Source organism: Pleurodeles waltl, chromosome 4_2 (genome assembly GCF_031143425.1).
Source record: "Pleurodeles waltl isolate 20211129_DDA chromosome 4_2, aPleWal1.hap1.20221129, whole genome shotgun sequence".
Taxonomy (NCBI): Eukaryota; Metazoa; Chordata; class Amphibia; order Caudata; family Salamandridae; genus Pleurodeles; species Pleurodeles waltl.
In genome coordinates, this window is record NC_090443.1 from 386,754,900 (window position 1) to 386,771,206 (window position 16,307).

The 16,307-nt window shown below is 43.3% G+C and overlaps 1 protein-coding gene across 4 annotated transcripts in view; it reads right to left on the bottom strand.

Annotated features, from left to right (window-relative positions):
• The window catches only part of DNM2 (dynamin 2), a 658,491-nt gene that overhangs the window by 386,228 nt on the left and 255,956 nt on the right, over nt 1-16,307 (bottom strand). For all 4 annotated transcript variants that reach the window (XM_069231533.1, XM_069231530.1, XM_069231531.1 and 1 more), the window contains exons 6-9: nt 16,030-16,190; nt 14,760-14,902; nt 14,424-14,559; nt 1,849-1,916 (exon numbers count right to left, since the gene is read on the bottom strand). In XM_069231533.1, coding sequence (XP_069087634.1) covers nt 1,849-1,916; nt 14,424-14,559; nt 14,760-14,902; nt 16,030-16,190 — 508 coding nt within the window. The remainder of the gene's footprint in view (nt 1-1,848; nt 1,917-14,423; nt 14,560-14,759; nt 14,903-16,029; nt 16,191-16,307) is intronic.

Consider the following 16,307-nt stretch of genomic DNA (forward strand, 5'->3'; position numbering starts at 1 on the left):
TCGGTCGAAGAAGCCTGAACTGACAAATTTCGTGAGAAGCACAGAAGAGGAAAAGAACAAACGAAAACACCACCATTGAGTACAGTAAAGAATTTAAGAAGCGTACCGAAAGGAGTCAAAGCACAGAACGGAGGAACATACATCCGAACCAGACAGCGGACCGAAAACAATTCAACAACGGAGATGATGCCCATGCACAATATCACAGGAAGGAGGATTCAAAATACTTCTTTGAAGGAAAATCCTGAACAACTACGGACCCAACCCTAGATGGAAGGAATATGCAGAGCATGTGTATCTACAGCCACATATCATCGAACACATTATTTCAAGTTATACTTTACAGCCAAAGTTACTGAATTTGGAAGTGACTGAGGGTTGGGGTGGCTTCTATGTACCAACATTCAAAATGGAGACAGAAAAAAGTTACTGACTCATGCCTTTGGACAGTCAGTGAATGTATCAGCCATAAACTGAGTAAAAAGAGCCTGACAGTAGAATGTGCACACATAAGAAAGATGGCAACATTGGAGAAGAACCACATACTTTAACATCCTATAAACCAAAATACATTACCTATAGTTAAGATAGGAGAAGCACAGATAAACTACTCCACACAACTAGAATACCAATAGAATGATTGACAAACATTTGGTGAACTCTAAAAAGGGTGCTAGCAAATTGATCAACATTGACAACCAACATCTACAGAGAGAATTGAAGCCATCATTTTCAGCTTTGAGATGCCACTGACTAGAAACCTTGTGCTGTTAAAGGAGAACGGCAAAGATGCTTTCTGGCAGGCAATCTGCTTTACGGTCTAGCATAGTGGTTCTTAACCTTTTGACTTCTGAGAACTCCCATGTAACCATTACTGAAACTCAGGAACCCCCACTGAATCATTATTTTCATCTGGGGACCTCCACTGTGTCGCTATTGGAATCCTGGGGCTTTGGCCTGAGCAATTTTGCTAGTTTGGTCTGCAAAACTAACAAACATATGGAAACATGCATTCAGCAAGCAAATACACAATTTAAATCATAACTATTAAAAAAAAAGCATTTGAATTATTAATTGGGAAGGTTGGAGCTTCGTCCATAGTATACTCTGCCCAATTTCATATACCTTCACACTTACAGAACATGTTTTTTAAATCCATTTGATAGCTTGTTTCTTTGCTTATAAACACGCTATTAATTTGGTAATATCATTTAGGTTTCTAAGCAGGGGTGGGCCCCTCAAGAAGGTGTCCGAGACCGCCAGGGATCCCCGGAACACAGGTTAATAACCACTAGCACTAATTCTATACTCCATGTGCCAGTGAGAACTATAATCCAGCAACACGGGGAGAACAAGTGCTGCACAAACCATCTTAATGGACACACATGGTTAAACTGGAGCATAAAGGACAGATCGACACACATATGTGAAGAGTATTGGGGGCTCCATCCAGAAAGTGAATGCTTTGAGTATTTCAAACAAGGAAAAGTGAAATATCTGTAACAAGAGTTCTCCTGGATGGATATCTTTCTCAGTTATAACTCACTGCCTTAAGGGAGATTCCAAAGCACATCAATATTTTACTTTTAGAAACACTTTATGCAGAGAAAACAAAGGCGCAAGCACATTGGAATTTAATGTTGCTTTTAAACATGCTCTGACATTGTGAAAGATGGGCAGTGAAAAGTGTTAGAATGATACCACTATTGGAGAGAGAAATTTGTTGAGCTTTGCAAACTCTGACAACCAATTAAAACAAGTGCAACTAAATCTCCAATAGAAGAAAAAAAAACACATCAGAAACTTTTCAAATTTGGCAGTCTTGCCATCTGACTGGCGCATACTTGCCTTACTCCATGAATGTTCTTAATTGCATAACTTATTTCTCTCCGGAGGTCCTTCTCATCGAACTCCATCTACAAAAAAAATAAAGACGCAGTTAGCCTCCAGTACGAGGGGCTCAAGGAAGAAAGATCACTCCAGTTTTGTGAATGTGACCGATACACGAATTTGTTTTTGCTGTTGTCTAGGAAATGATAGAAAAGCATATATATATTTTTTTTTAAAGTATGTAGCAGCAAATAATTTTAAAAGATGGGGGAAAAGACCAAACAAGGTTTCCCTCTCAGGTCACCTAAAAATAAAAAAACGTTGCCTGCAAAAATCGATTTGCAGTGTGTACTGCTGTAGAGTCACAAGCTTTTCTCACTCCTATCATGAAGTGTTTGGCGTGGATGCTGCAAGTTGTTCCAAGTAGAGATTTCGAGGTGACTCGTGATCCCTCCATGAAACCCACAATGCGCCAGTACACGGACTGAACTCTGGTTTGTATTTTCCCTGGTCAGGTGAAAGAAAGTAGATGCAGTGGTGTAAAGCAGCACAGTATGTGTAGTGGTGTATGGTGAATTTCACTGGATAGATAAAAATTTCATCACCGCTCAGTGGACTCTAAAGCACTACAAGCTGCAAACAGATCCTTACAGGTAACGTTTTCCATTTGCAATATGTGCATCACATGCTATGCACAACTTTGGAAAGCAGTGCCCTTTACCCTAAAGCAGTGGCTTGCGAACAGGAAAGGAATAGCTTTGGAATGGAGTTTTTATGATACTTCGCCCAAATTAGATTCCATACTATAAAGGTTTGTGATGTGGGTGGTAGACCATGCTGTAGCTTTTCAATGTTATGCAAGTGGGACATTGCCAAGGAAAGCCACAGCGGTTCCCTTTTTGCAAGTGGAATATGCCTTAGACACAGTGCACCTTGCCCTTGGTATAACAGTTAGATGCACTTAATCCACCTCGCAAGGCCCCAGATGGAAAATGTGTTGCCCTAATTGGGCTTGCGAAAAGCTGCAAGTAGTTGCTTTGTCTTTCAAAAGGTTTTAATACAGTCAATGTAACACATGCGGGCTCTTTTGAAATCTGAAGTGTGTAAGGCCCTTTCTGTCACTGATTATGGCCGTAGAACAAAATTGGCAGGTCAATGGTCTGGTTAAAATAGAACGGAGGAGATGACCTTCAGCAGACAAAGAGGGTTTGGAGTCTGTCCCTCCTAAAAGGACTGCTGCGGTTGGTACACAGACCCCTGTGGAGTTGCACTGATTTGGCTACATCTCTTGTTGTCAAAATCGTGACCTGCCCATTTGAGTTTGGAATACCTCCATTGATTTGACTATGTCAATTATCCTCCTTTATTTTTTCAGGCACTGTATCCAAATGACGGTCAAAAAAGATGTTTCGCCATCAAAAGGGTCAATAGGAAGTCGTTGCTAGACATGAATGTAGAGGCCAGAGACTATCAGTCCTGTATGTCTCCTGAAGGAAGATGCTTGATTTGGTTTCCCTAGAGAGGCAGTGGAGGTGGCATCCCCCCACAGCTACTCTCGTGTCAGCAGCACCAAATTCACCCACTTTCCTTAAAAGTAGGAGGGGCATTACCAGTGGCCAAGCCAAACGATTTCTTTTGGCTGTATAGATCACTAGCGAGTCAGGTGACACATGACCCCCAATATACAGGGGATCTTCTGGCCCTGCCTTATATTTTTAACTCCACCCTTGATGAGACGACCGGGTTTGTAACTGATTCCTTATAATTAACTGCCATGCACTTGCTTATGCACTTGAGCACTGGCAAGAACTACACCAAGCACTCTGTTTTGGTTAGCATTTTTACCAGGAAACCCTCCTCATCCTCCACAACGTGGAATTTCACATTATGGTGGGTAATTGCATACTGGATGACATCTAAGTATGGAGTTGTATCATTTGGTGGAGAGGGAATGATCAAGTATGGCTCCAAAGACAGGTCTTCCCCAAGATCTACACTGTAGTCCTGCGAGGGGTTGGCTCTCTCATCTGCTGGGAGGGAGATAAAAAGCCACCTTGCATTAAAACCTCTACCTCAAACAAATACAACAAGCAACGTCCACACCAAACAATAGCTGGAATGTGTGTGCAAAGCATGTGATATACAAGAGCATATCTGGATGTTCTGATTTAAAGCTCCAAGTGGTATTGTCACGTAGAAGCCCACCTGAAAGTTATGGATCAATGAACCAAGAGTTTACATTAGGCCACTGTTTTAACCAGTTCATTCGTTCTTTTACCATATGAAGCTAGGTGTGCTTACAAACAACAATAAATATTGACAACAATAAATATTGACCTGAAATGCTATAGAAAAGAACAGAACTCAAAATTACTTTGTGCCAAGAGGTACTTTAGTGTTCCATTATATAGGCTTACTGATCCTTATTGTACCTAGTGCTCAGAACAATGGCGAGTCACGTAACGTCAACAGAACATAGAAAAGTTAAATGCTTGTGAAACGTGTTCTGCGATTTGCCAGCAGATGGCAGCATATACCAGCGTGCGGACGTCATAGACCGCCATGCTAGACCACGAAAATAAATTAGTTAAGCATCATGAGATCTTTCAACCCACGGGGGTTTTCGTCATATCTTTGGATCATTTCTTCTGGGCCAGGGACTACATCCTCACCCAATGATTTGACGACCTCTTAAAACAGAAGTAATGTTAACTATCAGGGCACAAGTACTAAAAAAAAGTGTGTGTGTGTTTTGAGGGGTCGTGGGAAATGGGGGACTAACCAAGTTAGGCACCATGCAAGTGACATCATGGCACCTGCCATCATGTCACGAAACATCGCATGTGGAATCACTGGGAGTGGCATTACAACTCATGACCTCTCAGGAACTGACATCACAAGAGATCTTACGACCTCACACTTATGTTTAGTAAATCTATCATGAGTACATTTGAGCGCATTACAATATTTAACAAATTAGATTTTGCTTTGGGGTTGTACCAAAAAAGTGAGACACCCACGATGCAAAATCTTGGCCTCAACTTTTATATATATATTATTTTTAAACAACTCTGCTAGAAATAAATTGGCAATAAGGAGAAACAAGGCAGTAAATCTGTTCTGCTTAGTTGGTTGCAAAGTCTCCATTTTAAAATATCTTATATTGTTAAGGTACCTGCTGCAGAGATCTTTGTGTGCCAACTACATCTCAGGGTATAATAAGGGTAAGATAATTCTGGAGGACAGGATTTTGCTGGAGAGATCTGTGCTTTGTCTAGGGGTGGGCAGTAAACAACGCTCCTACAGAAGAGTTTGCAGAGTTTTGTTCTCACACTAAGCTTGCCAACGTTAAGTTGGCGAGCATGAAAATTCGAGCACTAAATCGCCTCCTGGTGTGATTTCTCAACGAGGGCAGCCGTGGCAGGTTGCTACCGCTGACGTTCAGAAAGCTGTTGCTTGCATTGTGAAAGCTGCAGCTCAAGTAGAAAGTCAATTTGAGCAGCAGAAAGTAGCGCCCTCTGGCACATCTCATGGTGCGCTGTTTGCACTGATTGTACAGCATGGGACAAGGTCCCGGTTCTAAAAATCAGTGTGACATACTGAATTCTGCTGCTCGCAGAACTCTGGGGAATCTTGCGGAGTTTGCAGGTAGCTCCGCGAATAAAACTCGGAGTTCCACCCAACACTATTTTTGTCTAATCCCACTTTTAAATAAAAGTAGTATACAGGTTTAATATGTCTCCTGCAAAGCACATTATGTAATGCACTTATAACAGATATATATATTTTATATTAGTGGGTCACTACGTTTAACACAGAGATCGTAATCCTACCACACTGTGGTGAGCTATGAAGGACATGTGGCTACTACACCTTGCAACCCCCTCACTGTCTTTTGTAACATCTTGTACATTGATTGTCACATGATTTATTGACAATGTACAATATGTACGTGTGATAATAAAGTGCTCCGACACCCTCCATTGAGATAAGTAGCGCTGTAGTGCTATAAAAGAAAAAAAAAATAGGGGTACTGAAATTGATATTTCTGTAAATACTGGTGCAATCCAACACATCTGACATTCTTACAGAGCATGCATATCTCTTAAATAAATAGAGGGTTTGAACAAAGTCAACAGCATACATTTCTTAGGTACCTGTGAAGAGAAGTTGTGTGCCTTTATTTATCCTCCACTGCATTTAGGTCCAAGCCAGGATACTCCAACAAAAGGAGGCCTGATGGTCCCTTAACTTCAGCCTTTGTTATGGGCTCAAGTGAAATCTGATAAACCCCGGCAACCTACGTTGCTGCTCAGAAGGAAAGCAGACAAGGTGCAGGCGCTGCTGAATGTGTCTCAGTGTCTGAAAATTTCAGAGGGACAAGTTTAGCATATTTCTGTGTGGCCTAAACTCTTGGCAGGGTAGACGGCACCAGCCCTGTGAAGAAAGTGGGTAGAAGCGGTCCCCCTGCGTGTACCCTTTGCTCGTACCCTATTAATAATGCTTAACTATGCCACAGTGGTATTCATGAAGAGGGTTCTTTGTGCACCAGATTCTTAATTTTGGAGCAGTGATCCCATTCACTTCCAGGGTTTATAGCCATTCCTAGGCATTTTATGACATTTATTAGTCATAATGGCTTTCAAAGGGCTACGCTCAGAATAAACACAAATCACCGGCGCTCCAAAAACAAACCTAGTGGTGCTGCTGCTGGAGTTTTCTGAACACTCTCCTTCATAACTATATTATGATTTTTCTAGAATTCTTCAGCCAGATGCTGGCAGTGCAAAGTGGGACTGGTAATGCTGAATGAGATACTCCCCAAACCCGTAAAACAAAAGGCACATGGCTTCACCTCCTAAGGAGACCTTTACTGAAGGACACCTCAATTCTCTGGAAATGTTTTTGCTGCAGTGTCTGAACTCTTTTCAATTCTTCCACTATTACCTTTCGACTACTGTTGGGCCCTGATCACAGCAGTAAACAAATGAACGCATTTATTACTCCCCAACTTCAAATCAGCAGTCCTGTACACAAACATTTACAGTCTTGCCAAAACATGCCATGTGGGGTTGGAATGGTGTAAATGAGTGGGCTTGGAGTTAATTCACATAGTAATGTTGCACTTCTAAGAAAATAAATTATTGGATTCATCATTTCAAATAAGATGTTGCATCGGTTGGACTTCCATAGTTATCAATGAATGGCACATGGTTGCGTCGTTTAATGTCAGATTCCGGTTAATGTGCTACACACAGCAAATTCTTGTTCTCTGAGCGATAATTAATCAGCACAGGCGCTACACAAGATCGACTGTTTCAGATAAAAAATAAAAAAAACACACTGCACGCTGGACGGACACAACTGCAAGGTTTATTACGGGAATTTAGTATATTTTCAAGTAGGTAAAGGAACTGCCACTGGAAGATAACTATTAACAATAGAGAACAATGCTTTCAAGTGGAAAAGCCAGAATTAGCAGGGAAGTCTTCTATGTCCACAGTGGATGACTAACACCCACCTGCCCTTCACCCTAATTTTGACGTTACACACAGACGTATAGCTTAGCCTTTATTCAATATCTACATTTAGATCCAGGCATGGGTGTAGGAAGTGTGGGGGACGCAGGGATGTATCCCCCCCAGATTTTGGAGGGTGGGGGACACGGGGACAAAATAATTTCCCCTTTCACATCAATTATTCAGAGCGCCATTAGCGCACAAAAGTGCTACTTATAACAGCCCTGTACCGACCATCCTCCAATCGGATGGTAACAGAATGAAGGTGAGTCAGGAGGCCCCCTGTGCCCTCTGCTCTATTGTTTGTCCTGTTCACAGCTGTGGGCATTAAGGGTGCTCATAAGAACAAAGGGCACGAGGAGGAGAAAAGAGTTTTGGATGATTACTGTCTTCATCACCTGTCGCCTTGAAGAGGAGCACTGCAGGATGCCTTCAAGAGGAGCTGCAAGACAATGAGGAAGATCTAAAGAGGAAACAGAGTCCCACTCACCCTGATGCCTGCAGGCTAGAAAGGAGACTCTGTGAAACACAATATTTGTATTTGCCTAAGATCACACCAGTTGGTGAAACAGTGAAGTCGAGATTGGGCCCAGATTTTACCTTTTCACACAACAATTTAGCTATTAGAAGGGTATATTTTTCTAACATTTATGTTTAACGTTTTGTTATCTAGGTAATGAAGGGCTTGATTATAGCGTGGCTAACAGGGAGAAGCCATATTTCATTTTGGGCCGTTATGTCTAGCGTTATTATTTATGTTGTTGTTATCGTTACATACTTCTGCATATTGAAGTATATTATCTTTTCTCTATCTTTCCTTCACTGTACTCTGAAAAAATCTACCCTATGCCACTGCACCATACACCACTTTTCTCCACTCTGTGCTACTCAACGCCACTGCAATCTATGCTGTACCACTCTACTCTGCAGCACTCTACACTACGGCACTGCAATCTATTCTATTCTACTCTAACCATTGTACACTACACCCCTGCACTCTTCACCACTTTACTCAAAACCAATGCACTCTATGCCACTGCACTCTATGCAAATCTACTCTGCACCACAGCACTCTATTCCACTGTTTTCAATGCCACTGTACTCTGCACCACAGCACTCTAGGCGACTGCACTCTATGCCACTCTACTCTGCACCACTGCATTCAATGCCACTGTACTCTGTCTCACTGCACTCTTTTCTGCACCACTGCACTCTAATCTACTCTACACCACTCCACTGTAGGCACTTCACTCTACTTTGAAATCATCTCCTCTATGCCACTGCAATCTACGCAACTCCACTCTATGCTATGCCAGTCTAATCTACCCTGCACCACTCCAGTGTACCCTGTGCCACTCCAATCTGCTCTGCACAACTCTATGCTACTGCACTCTACATCACTATGCTCCACTCTGCAACATATATATATATGTATATGTATGTATAGTGGTACTCTTCACCACTATACTGTACTCTGCAGCAATCTACTCTATGCCACGGCACTCTATGCAACTCTATTCTACTCTGAACCACTGTACTCTAAGCCACTCTTCTCTACTCTGCATTACTCTACATCACTGCACTCTACACCAATGCATTCTATGCCACTCTACTCTACACCACTGCCCTTTATGACACTCTACTCTGCAACACTGCACTCTGCCACTGAACTATATTCCTCTCTACTCTGCACCACTCAACTATATGCCACTCTACACCAATGTACTATATGCCAATACACTCTATGCCACTCTACTCTGCATCACTGCACTCCACCACTGCACTCGACACCAGTCTACTCTACCTTGCACCACTCCACTCTACCATGTACCGCATCACTATCACACAGCACTCTGAACCACTGCAATTTATGCTGTGCCACTCCACTCTGCTCCCCTCTACTCTTCACCACACTACTGCACTGTACACTAAACCAGTGCTGTCTTCGTCAATGCACTCTACACCACTTTACTCAAAACCAACGCACACTATACCACCACACTCTACACCAATCTACTTTGCACCATTGTACTCTATGCCCCTTCACTCTAGACCACCCAACTCCACTCGGACACTTCACTCTGACATTACACTCCATGATACTAGACTCTGACACTCTATTCCATTAAACTCTAACACTTTCTCCACTCTGTAACTCCCTACACAACTCCCTGTACGCCACTCCATTCCACTTTACTCCACTCTATACCACTCCACACCACTCTATGCCACTTCAATCTACGATACTCTACTCAATGCCACTGCACAACCCTCTATGCCACTCCACTATACAACAATGTACTATGCTCAACAACACTCTAACCAACTCTCTCTATGCTAGTTCACGTTACTTTACTTCACTCTACTCCAGTTCACTCTTATTTATGACTTTCCACTCTACGACACTCTGCCACTTCACTCTCTGACACTATTACACTGTGACACTACTCCACTCTACTACTAATTTATGGCATTGGCGCTTGATTAGAGATTCAGATCTCCATTGATTGCCTTCTCACTCAAATGAGACGTGTCAGATTTATCTTCGCCGTTTTGGTTACAAGCGCTCTGTAACCCTTTTAACTCAAGCTTAACGAAGGCTTAGGATGATCCTGATACTTGTCTAGGGGATCGAAATATCGTCGGCCAAAGTACCTTGACTTGAATTTGTGCTATTGTACATAATTTGGCATAAGCATAGGTACTATGAGCTAATGACTTCTTGATTCACTATTTGAGTCATTCATGTAAAAGTGGGTGTCTAAAAGTTGTAAATCATTATTGTGGATGCTAACCTTGTAGGAAAGTAGCCTCTTTCTAGCTTGGTTACCCCCACATTTGGCCTGTTTGCCAGTGTGTTTGAGTGTGTCTACTGGGATCCTACTAATCAGGACCCCAAGTAGTTATGCTCTCTCCCTTAAATTATGGTTGTTGCATACTGGTAACCCAGTATTTGCCCAAGATTGGCATACTGGTGCCCCCTTATAAGTCCCTAGTATATGGTACTTAGGTATTCAGGGCATTGGGGTTTCAGGAGATCCCTTTGGGCTGCAGCGTTTCTTTTGCCACCCATAGGGAGCCCATGCAAAGGCTTCTGCCGAACTGCCATTGCATCCTGCGTGAAAAGGTGCATGCACCCTTTCACTGCCAGTTACACTGCACCAGGTCATTTATAAGTCACCCCTATAGCAGACCCTCCAGCCCTGAGGGCAGGGTGCAGAGTACCTGTGTGAGGGCACCCCTGCACTAGCAGAGGTGCCCCCACGACCTCCAGGACCAGTTCCCCAGACTTGAGGAGTGTAGGGATGCCATTTTACACGTGTACTGGAAATAGGTCACTACCTATTCCCAGCTACATAATGGTAACTCCGAACATAGGTATGTTTGGTATCAAACATGTTGGAATCATACCCCAAGGCTTTTGCAAGCATTGGTCGTATGATTTCATGCACTCTGGGGGCTCCTTAGATGACCCCCAGTATTGCCATTCCAGCCTTCTGAGGTTTTCCAGGCAGCCCCAGCTGCTGCCACCTCTCAGACAGGTTTCTGCTCTCCTGTTGGTTGAGAAGCTCAAGCCCAGGAAGGCAGAACAAAGGATTTCCTTTGGGAGAGGGGTGTTACACCCTCTCCCTTTAGAAATAGGTTTGGAAGGGGTAGCTTCCTTCCCCGGGCCACTGGAAATGCTTTGAAGGGCACATTTGGTGTCCTCCTTACATAATCCAGTCTACACAGGTTCAGGTACCCCAGTCCCTGCTCTGGCACGAAACTGGACCACCACCCCAGGTGTGCTGCTCAGAGCTCCTCCAGAGGGTCCCTGAGTTTTGCCATCTTGGATTGCAAGTTGGCAGCGAACTCTGGGAGCATCTGAGTGGCCAGTGCCAGCAGGTGGTGTCAGAGCCGTCCCCTGATAGGTGCTTACCTGTTTAGCTGACCAATCCCCCTTTCAGGGCTATTTAGGGTCTCTCCTCTGGGAGGTTCTTCAGATTCAGATTGCAAGACTCCAGCAGGAATCCTCTGCATCCTTTACTTCACTTTCTCACCGAAGAAACTGCATCTGGACCCTCCAGGAACTCCACAAACTGCAACAACGAAACAAAGATGACTTTTGCAACATTGTATCTCCAGCTCTTGCCAGCAAATGCAACTGTTTCCCGGTCGTGCATCCCCAGAGGACAGCCTGTCTTCAGTCTGCACCAGATGAATGAACGAATCTCCCTTGGAGTGAAGGAGTCACTCCCCTGCTTCAGCAGGCACATCTCTGCAACAATGACCATCTGCACGGGTCCCCTCTCCTGTCGAGTTGCATGGATCCTGCATCACGGGTGGTGGACTGAAGTGGTCCCGATGGTCCTGACGTCCTACTGTCCAACTTTGGTGGAGGTAAGAGCTTGCCTTCTCACGCAAGACAGTACTCCTGTGCACCACGTGTTTTTCAGTTGCCAAGACTTGTTGGCATCCTTCTATGAAATTCTTTGTGCACAATGTAGCTTCGGCCCCCAGCACTCCTTCCTGAGATGCCAAGCTTACTGAGTGGTTCTCTGGCAGCGTGGGATCCTTTGTTTTTGTGCTGCGTGGGCCTCCTTTTGCAACTCCTTTGTCCCTGTGCTGGGGACTCCTGTGTGCGCTGGCTGGTATTATGTGGGCTCTCTGAGTTGCTGAGAGCCTCCTCTGACTCCTCCTCTGGGTAGAGTCCACCAGGTCCCTCCTGGTCCCGGGCAGTGCCATTTTCCACTAACCATGAGCTTTGCCTGTGCCAAGGCTTGTTGGTGGAATCCAGCGATGCAAACCAGACTGCAATCATCCATCCGGTGTGGGATATCATCTGCACCAACCACAAATCCGCATCCATTTTCTTCGGTGCAGTACTGACTGTTGTTCTTTTGCACCTTGATTCGGGTTAGCAGGGGCTCCTGTCCTCCATGGACTCTTCCGTGCTTTTTGGACTTAGTCCCATTCTTCTACAGGTCTTTATGTCCAGGAATCCACCCTTTGTGTCTTGAAGTATCTTCTGGTTCTTGCATTATCTTCTTTCTCGTGTTCTTGTGTGTTCTAGGAAAGTTACTGTAATTTACTTCTGCTTTCCTGGGCTCTGAGGTGGGTTGTATTACTTACCTTTGGTGTTTTCTAATACTCCCAGCGCCCCTCTACACACCACACTTGCCTAGGTGGGAAACCAACATTCACATTCAACTTTCTTAGCATATGGTTTTTGTTTCCCCTAGGCCCATTTCTAACCATTGTGATTTTCACTAATTGCACTGTTTTCTAACAGGTTTTATTGCTATTGCTGCATACTAGTGTATATAATTGGTGTATTACTTACCTCCTAAGGGAGTATGGTCTCTATGGTATTTTTGGCATTTGTGTCACTAAAATAAAGTACCTTTATTTTTGTAACACTTGAGTATTTTCTTTCATGTGTGTGAGTAGTGTGTGACTACAGTGGTACTGCATGAGCTTTGCATGTCTCCTAGATAAGCCTTGGCTACAGCTACCCCTAGAGAGCCTGGCGTCTAGACACTGCCTATGTCACTAATAAGGGATAAATGGACGTGGTATAAGGTGTAAGTACCATAGGTACCCACTACAAACCAGGCCAGCCTCCGCCAAACCACTGTACTATATAGGTTACTTTTTAAATTTTTCTTGTAATTGGTGACATTGGGTCATCCAGATAACTTGTGTAATGACCGAATACCAGTCTTTCTCGATTTCCCCTGTTGATATTTTCCCACTACATTTGATCTTTTATATTTTGATTGAATAAATGCATAAAACATTCAATTTGTATACTACTTTAGTATCATTGTTTATGGGAGTGGTGTTGCATTTTATTCAAGGGACCCCTGTTCCTTTAAAGTTAGTTTACTGCTCCAATCAAAGACACTCTATATACTCCATGACAATACGCCACACAAGTCGATGAGACATCATTCTCCTTTATGCCATTAACTTTGAGCCATGCTGAATAGTAGTCTTACTAGTGTACAGCATGGCTAAAACACATTGGCAAAGGCAATAGAAATACATAGGTGAGACCTATTGGCTATGCCAATGCTTGTTTATAAGGTATGAACTTTAAGATGACTTGCAATATCCTTACTAACACAGGCGGTATTTTAGCCCATATAATACATGTTCACACCACCAACTTTCCCACAAACCACTTAAAACCCTAGTGCATAGCTTCTGTCATTCCAAGCTATTAAAGTACAGCAGAAGAAAGAAAAGCAACATTCCATTCTTTGCTTTAAACAGCTGCATTAATTATGCTCTGTGACCTGATCTGCCTTTTACCTTGGCTGCTAGCTCTGGCAGAAGGCATTGTAATGTCAGAACTCGACTGTAATAACCCTATCATATTCATTTTCTGATGTCTTTTCTTTATAATCAGTGAATGTCTTTTCTTTACACGCAGTGACTTGGTGCATCACAAACAGCTGTTTCTAAAGAAATTAGTGACTGCAGTTTATACAGAGATTAGAGAATCCACGTTTATATAGGCTGTAACTCCAAGAGCTTCTTCAGTTGAAATGCTTCTAGTTATGACTGATGTGGAGCTGAGCTTTCCAAGATCACACAAAGGAGTAGAAGTGTTATTAGAACTATGGTTTCCGAGCACAGTTTACAACTGTTGCACCTTATCGCTTTTGATCTCTTCAGTGCGGTTCCAATTGGCATGAGGCGAAGGGCATGATGGGTGTGGGGCGCAAAGGGTATGTTCTTCCTTTTTACCCTCCTACCTTTATTTGCTTGGTGCATGAAGATGCAAGGTTAATCAACATGTTATTTTCACATTTGAGCTAATTACTTTGTGAATGTAAATAACAATAAAAGATACTTTCAGACTGTGAAAACATGCCTTCTTCCTTTCGCCCTATTTCACTTCCAATATATATGATTGTGTATATTTATCGGAGCCTGCAGTTCGTAAACAACGAGCGATTTGTATAGGGTTGATTGAAAGTCCCCAAGGCTGTCCCTGTCCCCCCAGAAATGTATTGTCTCCTACACCCCTGGATCCAGGAGGACCAGCATCAAGCACACTCCCAGTAGATGCGAATGCGGATTTACCTTCACAAGCTCAAAGGGGAACCGCTCGTGGAAGATCCGGTTAATTCTCGCACCGCCTGACAGCTCAACAGTGTCGACCTGATCGCCGGAGCCTTCTATTCGCTTTTCAAAATCCACACCGAACTGTTGGACCATTCTGGTGAGTAAAAGAAGAGGAACGAAAGAGCAAGACCATTATTCAGTTGCATAAACAAGAGGTGTGTTTGTGGGAACTGGTAACGGCAGGGGCCATGCCAGTACCTTATTGTTTCTTTAAGAACCGCCCACCCCACCAAGACTCCCACACCATATACCCGACCCTCTCCCTCTTATAACTTGGGTTAGCATTGCTCATACTGTAGGAGTGCTTTGGTTTTTCGGGTGGGATCATCGGGACGGAAGTTTTTGTATTCCTCCACCTCCTTCTCCAGGGACAGCAGCTGGCTTTGCAGTTTGCTGCGCACCGCCGGTAGTGTATCCCGAATGTGATTGGTCAATTGCTGAAAAACAAACAGGGATGTGAGGATAGCAGATGCCTTTTCTGGAACACCCAGAGACTAGGGTTCCTCCAGAGTTTGAACATTAAGCCCTCTCTTACCTCAGTACTTTCTAAATGGTAGAAAAACACTACACAGATACTAAATGCACCTATCTGATGCATAGCAATTAAAACGAAAACAGATATGGGAATCCAGGTCCATAACAGACCGCAACTCACTCGCTTGTAACTGCCAGCTTTCGTAATGTAATGCCGCCACCCAATTATTCTCCCATTTTACCATTTATGAGTGCACTGTTTAGTGAAAGAAACACCACGGGGTCTGCCAAGCCAGCCCATGTCTTTAACCCCCATTACGGAGGAGTACTAACAGCAAATGTGCAGTCAGCTCGGAATAAAACAGAAAGTAGTTAAGTGAACCAGAGATTTCTCCATAAAAATCAGAGAGTATTTCTAAATATATACCAGAGTTAATACGTCACGGATTTCGATCTAAAAGGTGGAGTATTTTAAAATTACAATTGTCAAAAATGATTGCGCAAATATGCTTTTTGGTTTTAAAATAATGCCAGTTCCTAAACAAAACGGATTGACTTAACATTACTCTCTCTGCTAAAATCAGTGTTATCTCACAGAGGAGGTACCGCCCCAGTTAAATGTTTTGTTTCAATGAAGGTTATCCTACGGACTTTAACTACCTAGCTGTAACCATTAGCAGAAAATATGGTACATAGTTGTCCTCTTTTGTTGTCTACTAAAAAGGCATAATTGCTGTTTTAGGCCCTTATGCAGCTCTTAAAACTCTTCAATTTAAGCAGGATTAAGAATCAAGTAGCTGGGACAAACTGGTGGTGTCTACAGTCAAGTGGTGAACTTTATATTGCCTTGCTCACGATGTTCTGAACACAAATGGCCCTATTTATAGTCAAGGTCTCTAAGCAAGTTGATGGAGAGAGGTAAGGAAGTTCCTAAAAGTGTAATTTAATTAATCAATAAGCCTGACTTTCGCGCTTTCCCTCTACTGAAGAACATCAACGGTCATTAGAGTGACCGCATCCCTGACGTGCAACAGAAGAAGGGCTGGGAGATGGTATGAAAAGGGTGGGATTTGTTTTGAAGAATCCCTACCTGGTTGAGTGTCTTCTGTAGGTGAGGTGTTCCCATACGGTCAGCGAGATGTCTGTAACCTGGGTGAGAGAGGAAGAATTTCCTCTCGGCTGCAAGGGCCGCCTTGATGTCTTTCCTGCCATCAATGTCTTTCTGACTTCTGTTGACCACGCCAATATACCCTGGAAAGCAAGGATGGACACTCACATACCGGGCATATATAATTAATTTCCCCTCAAACGTCTATCGTTAGTACACAACACAAGAAATGCATTAAAGCTCCAGTTTGGCCTCACCTC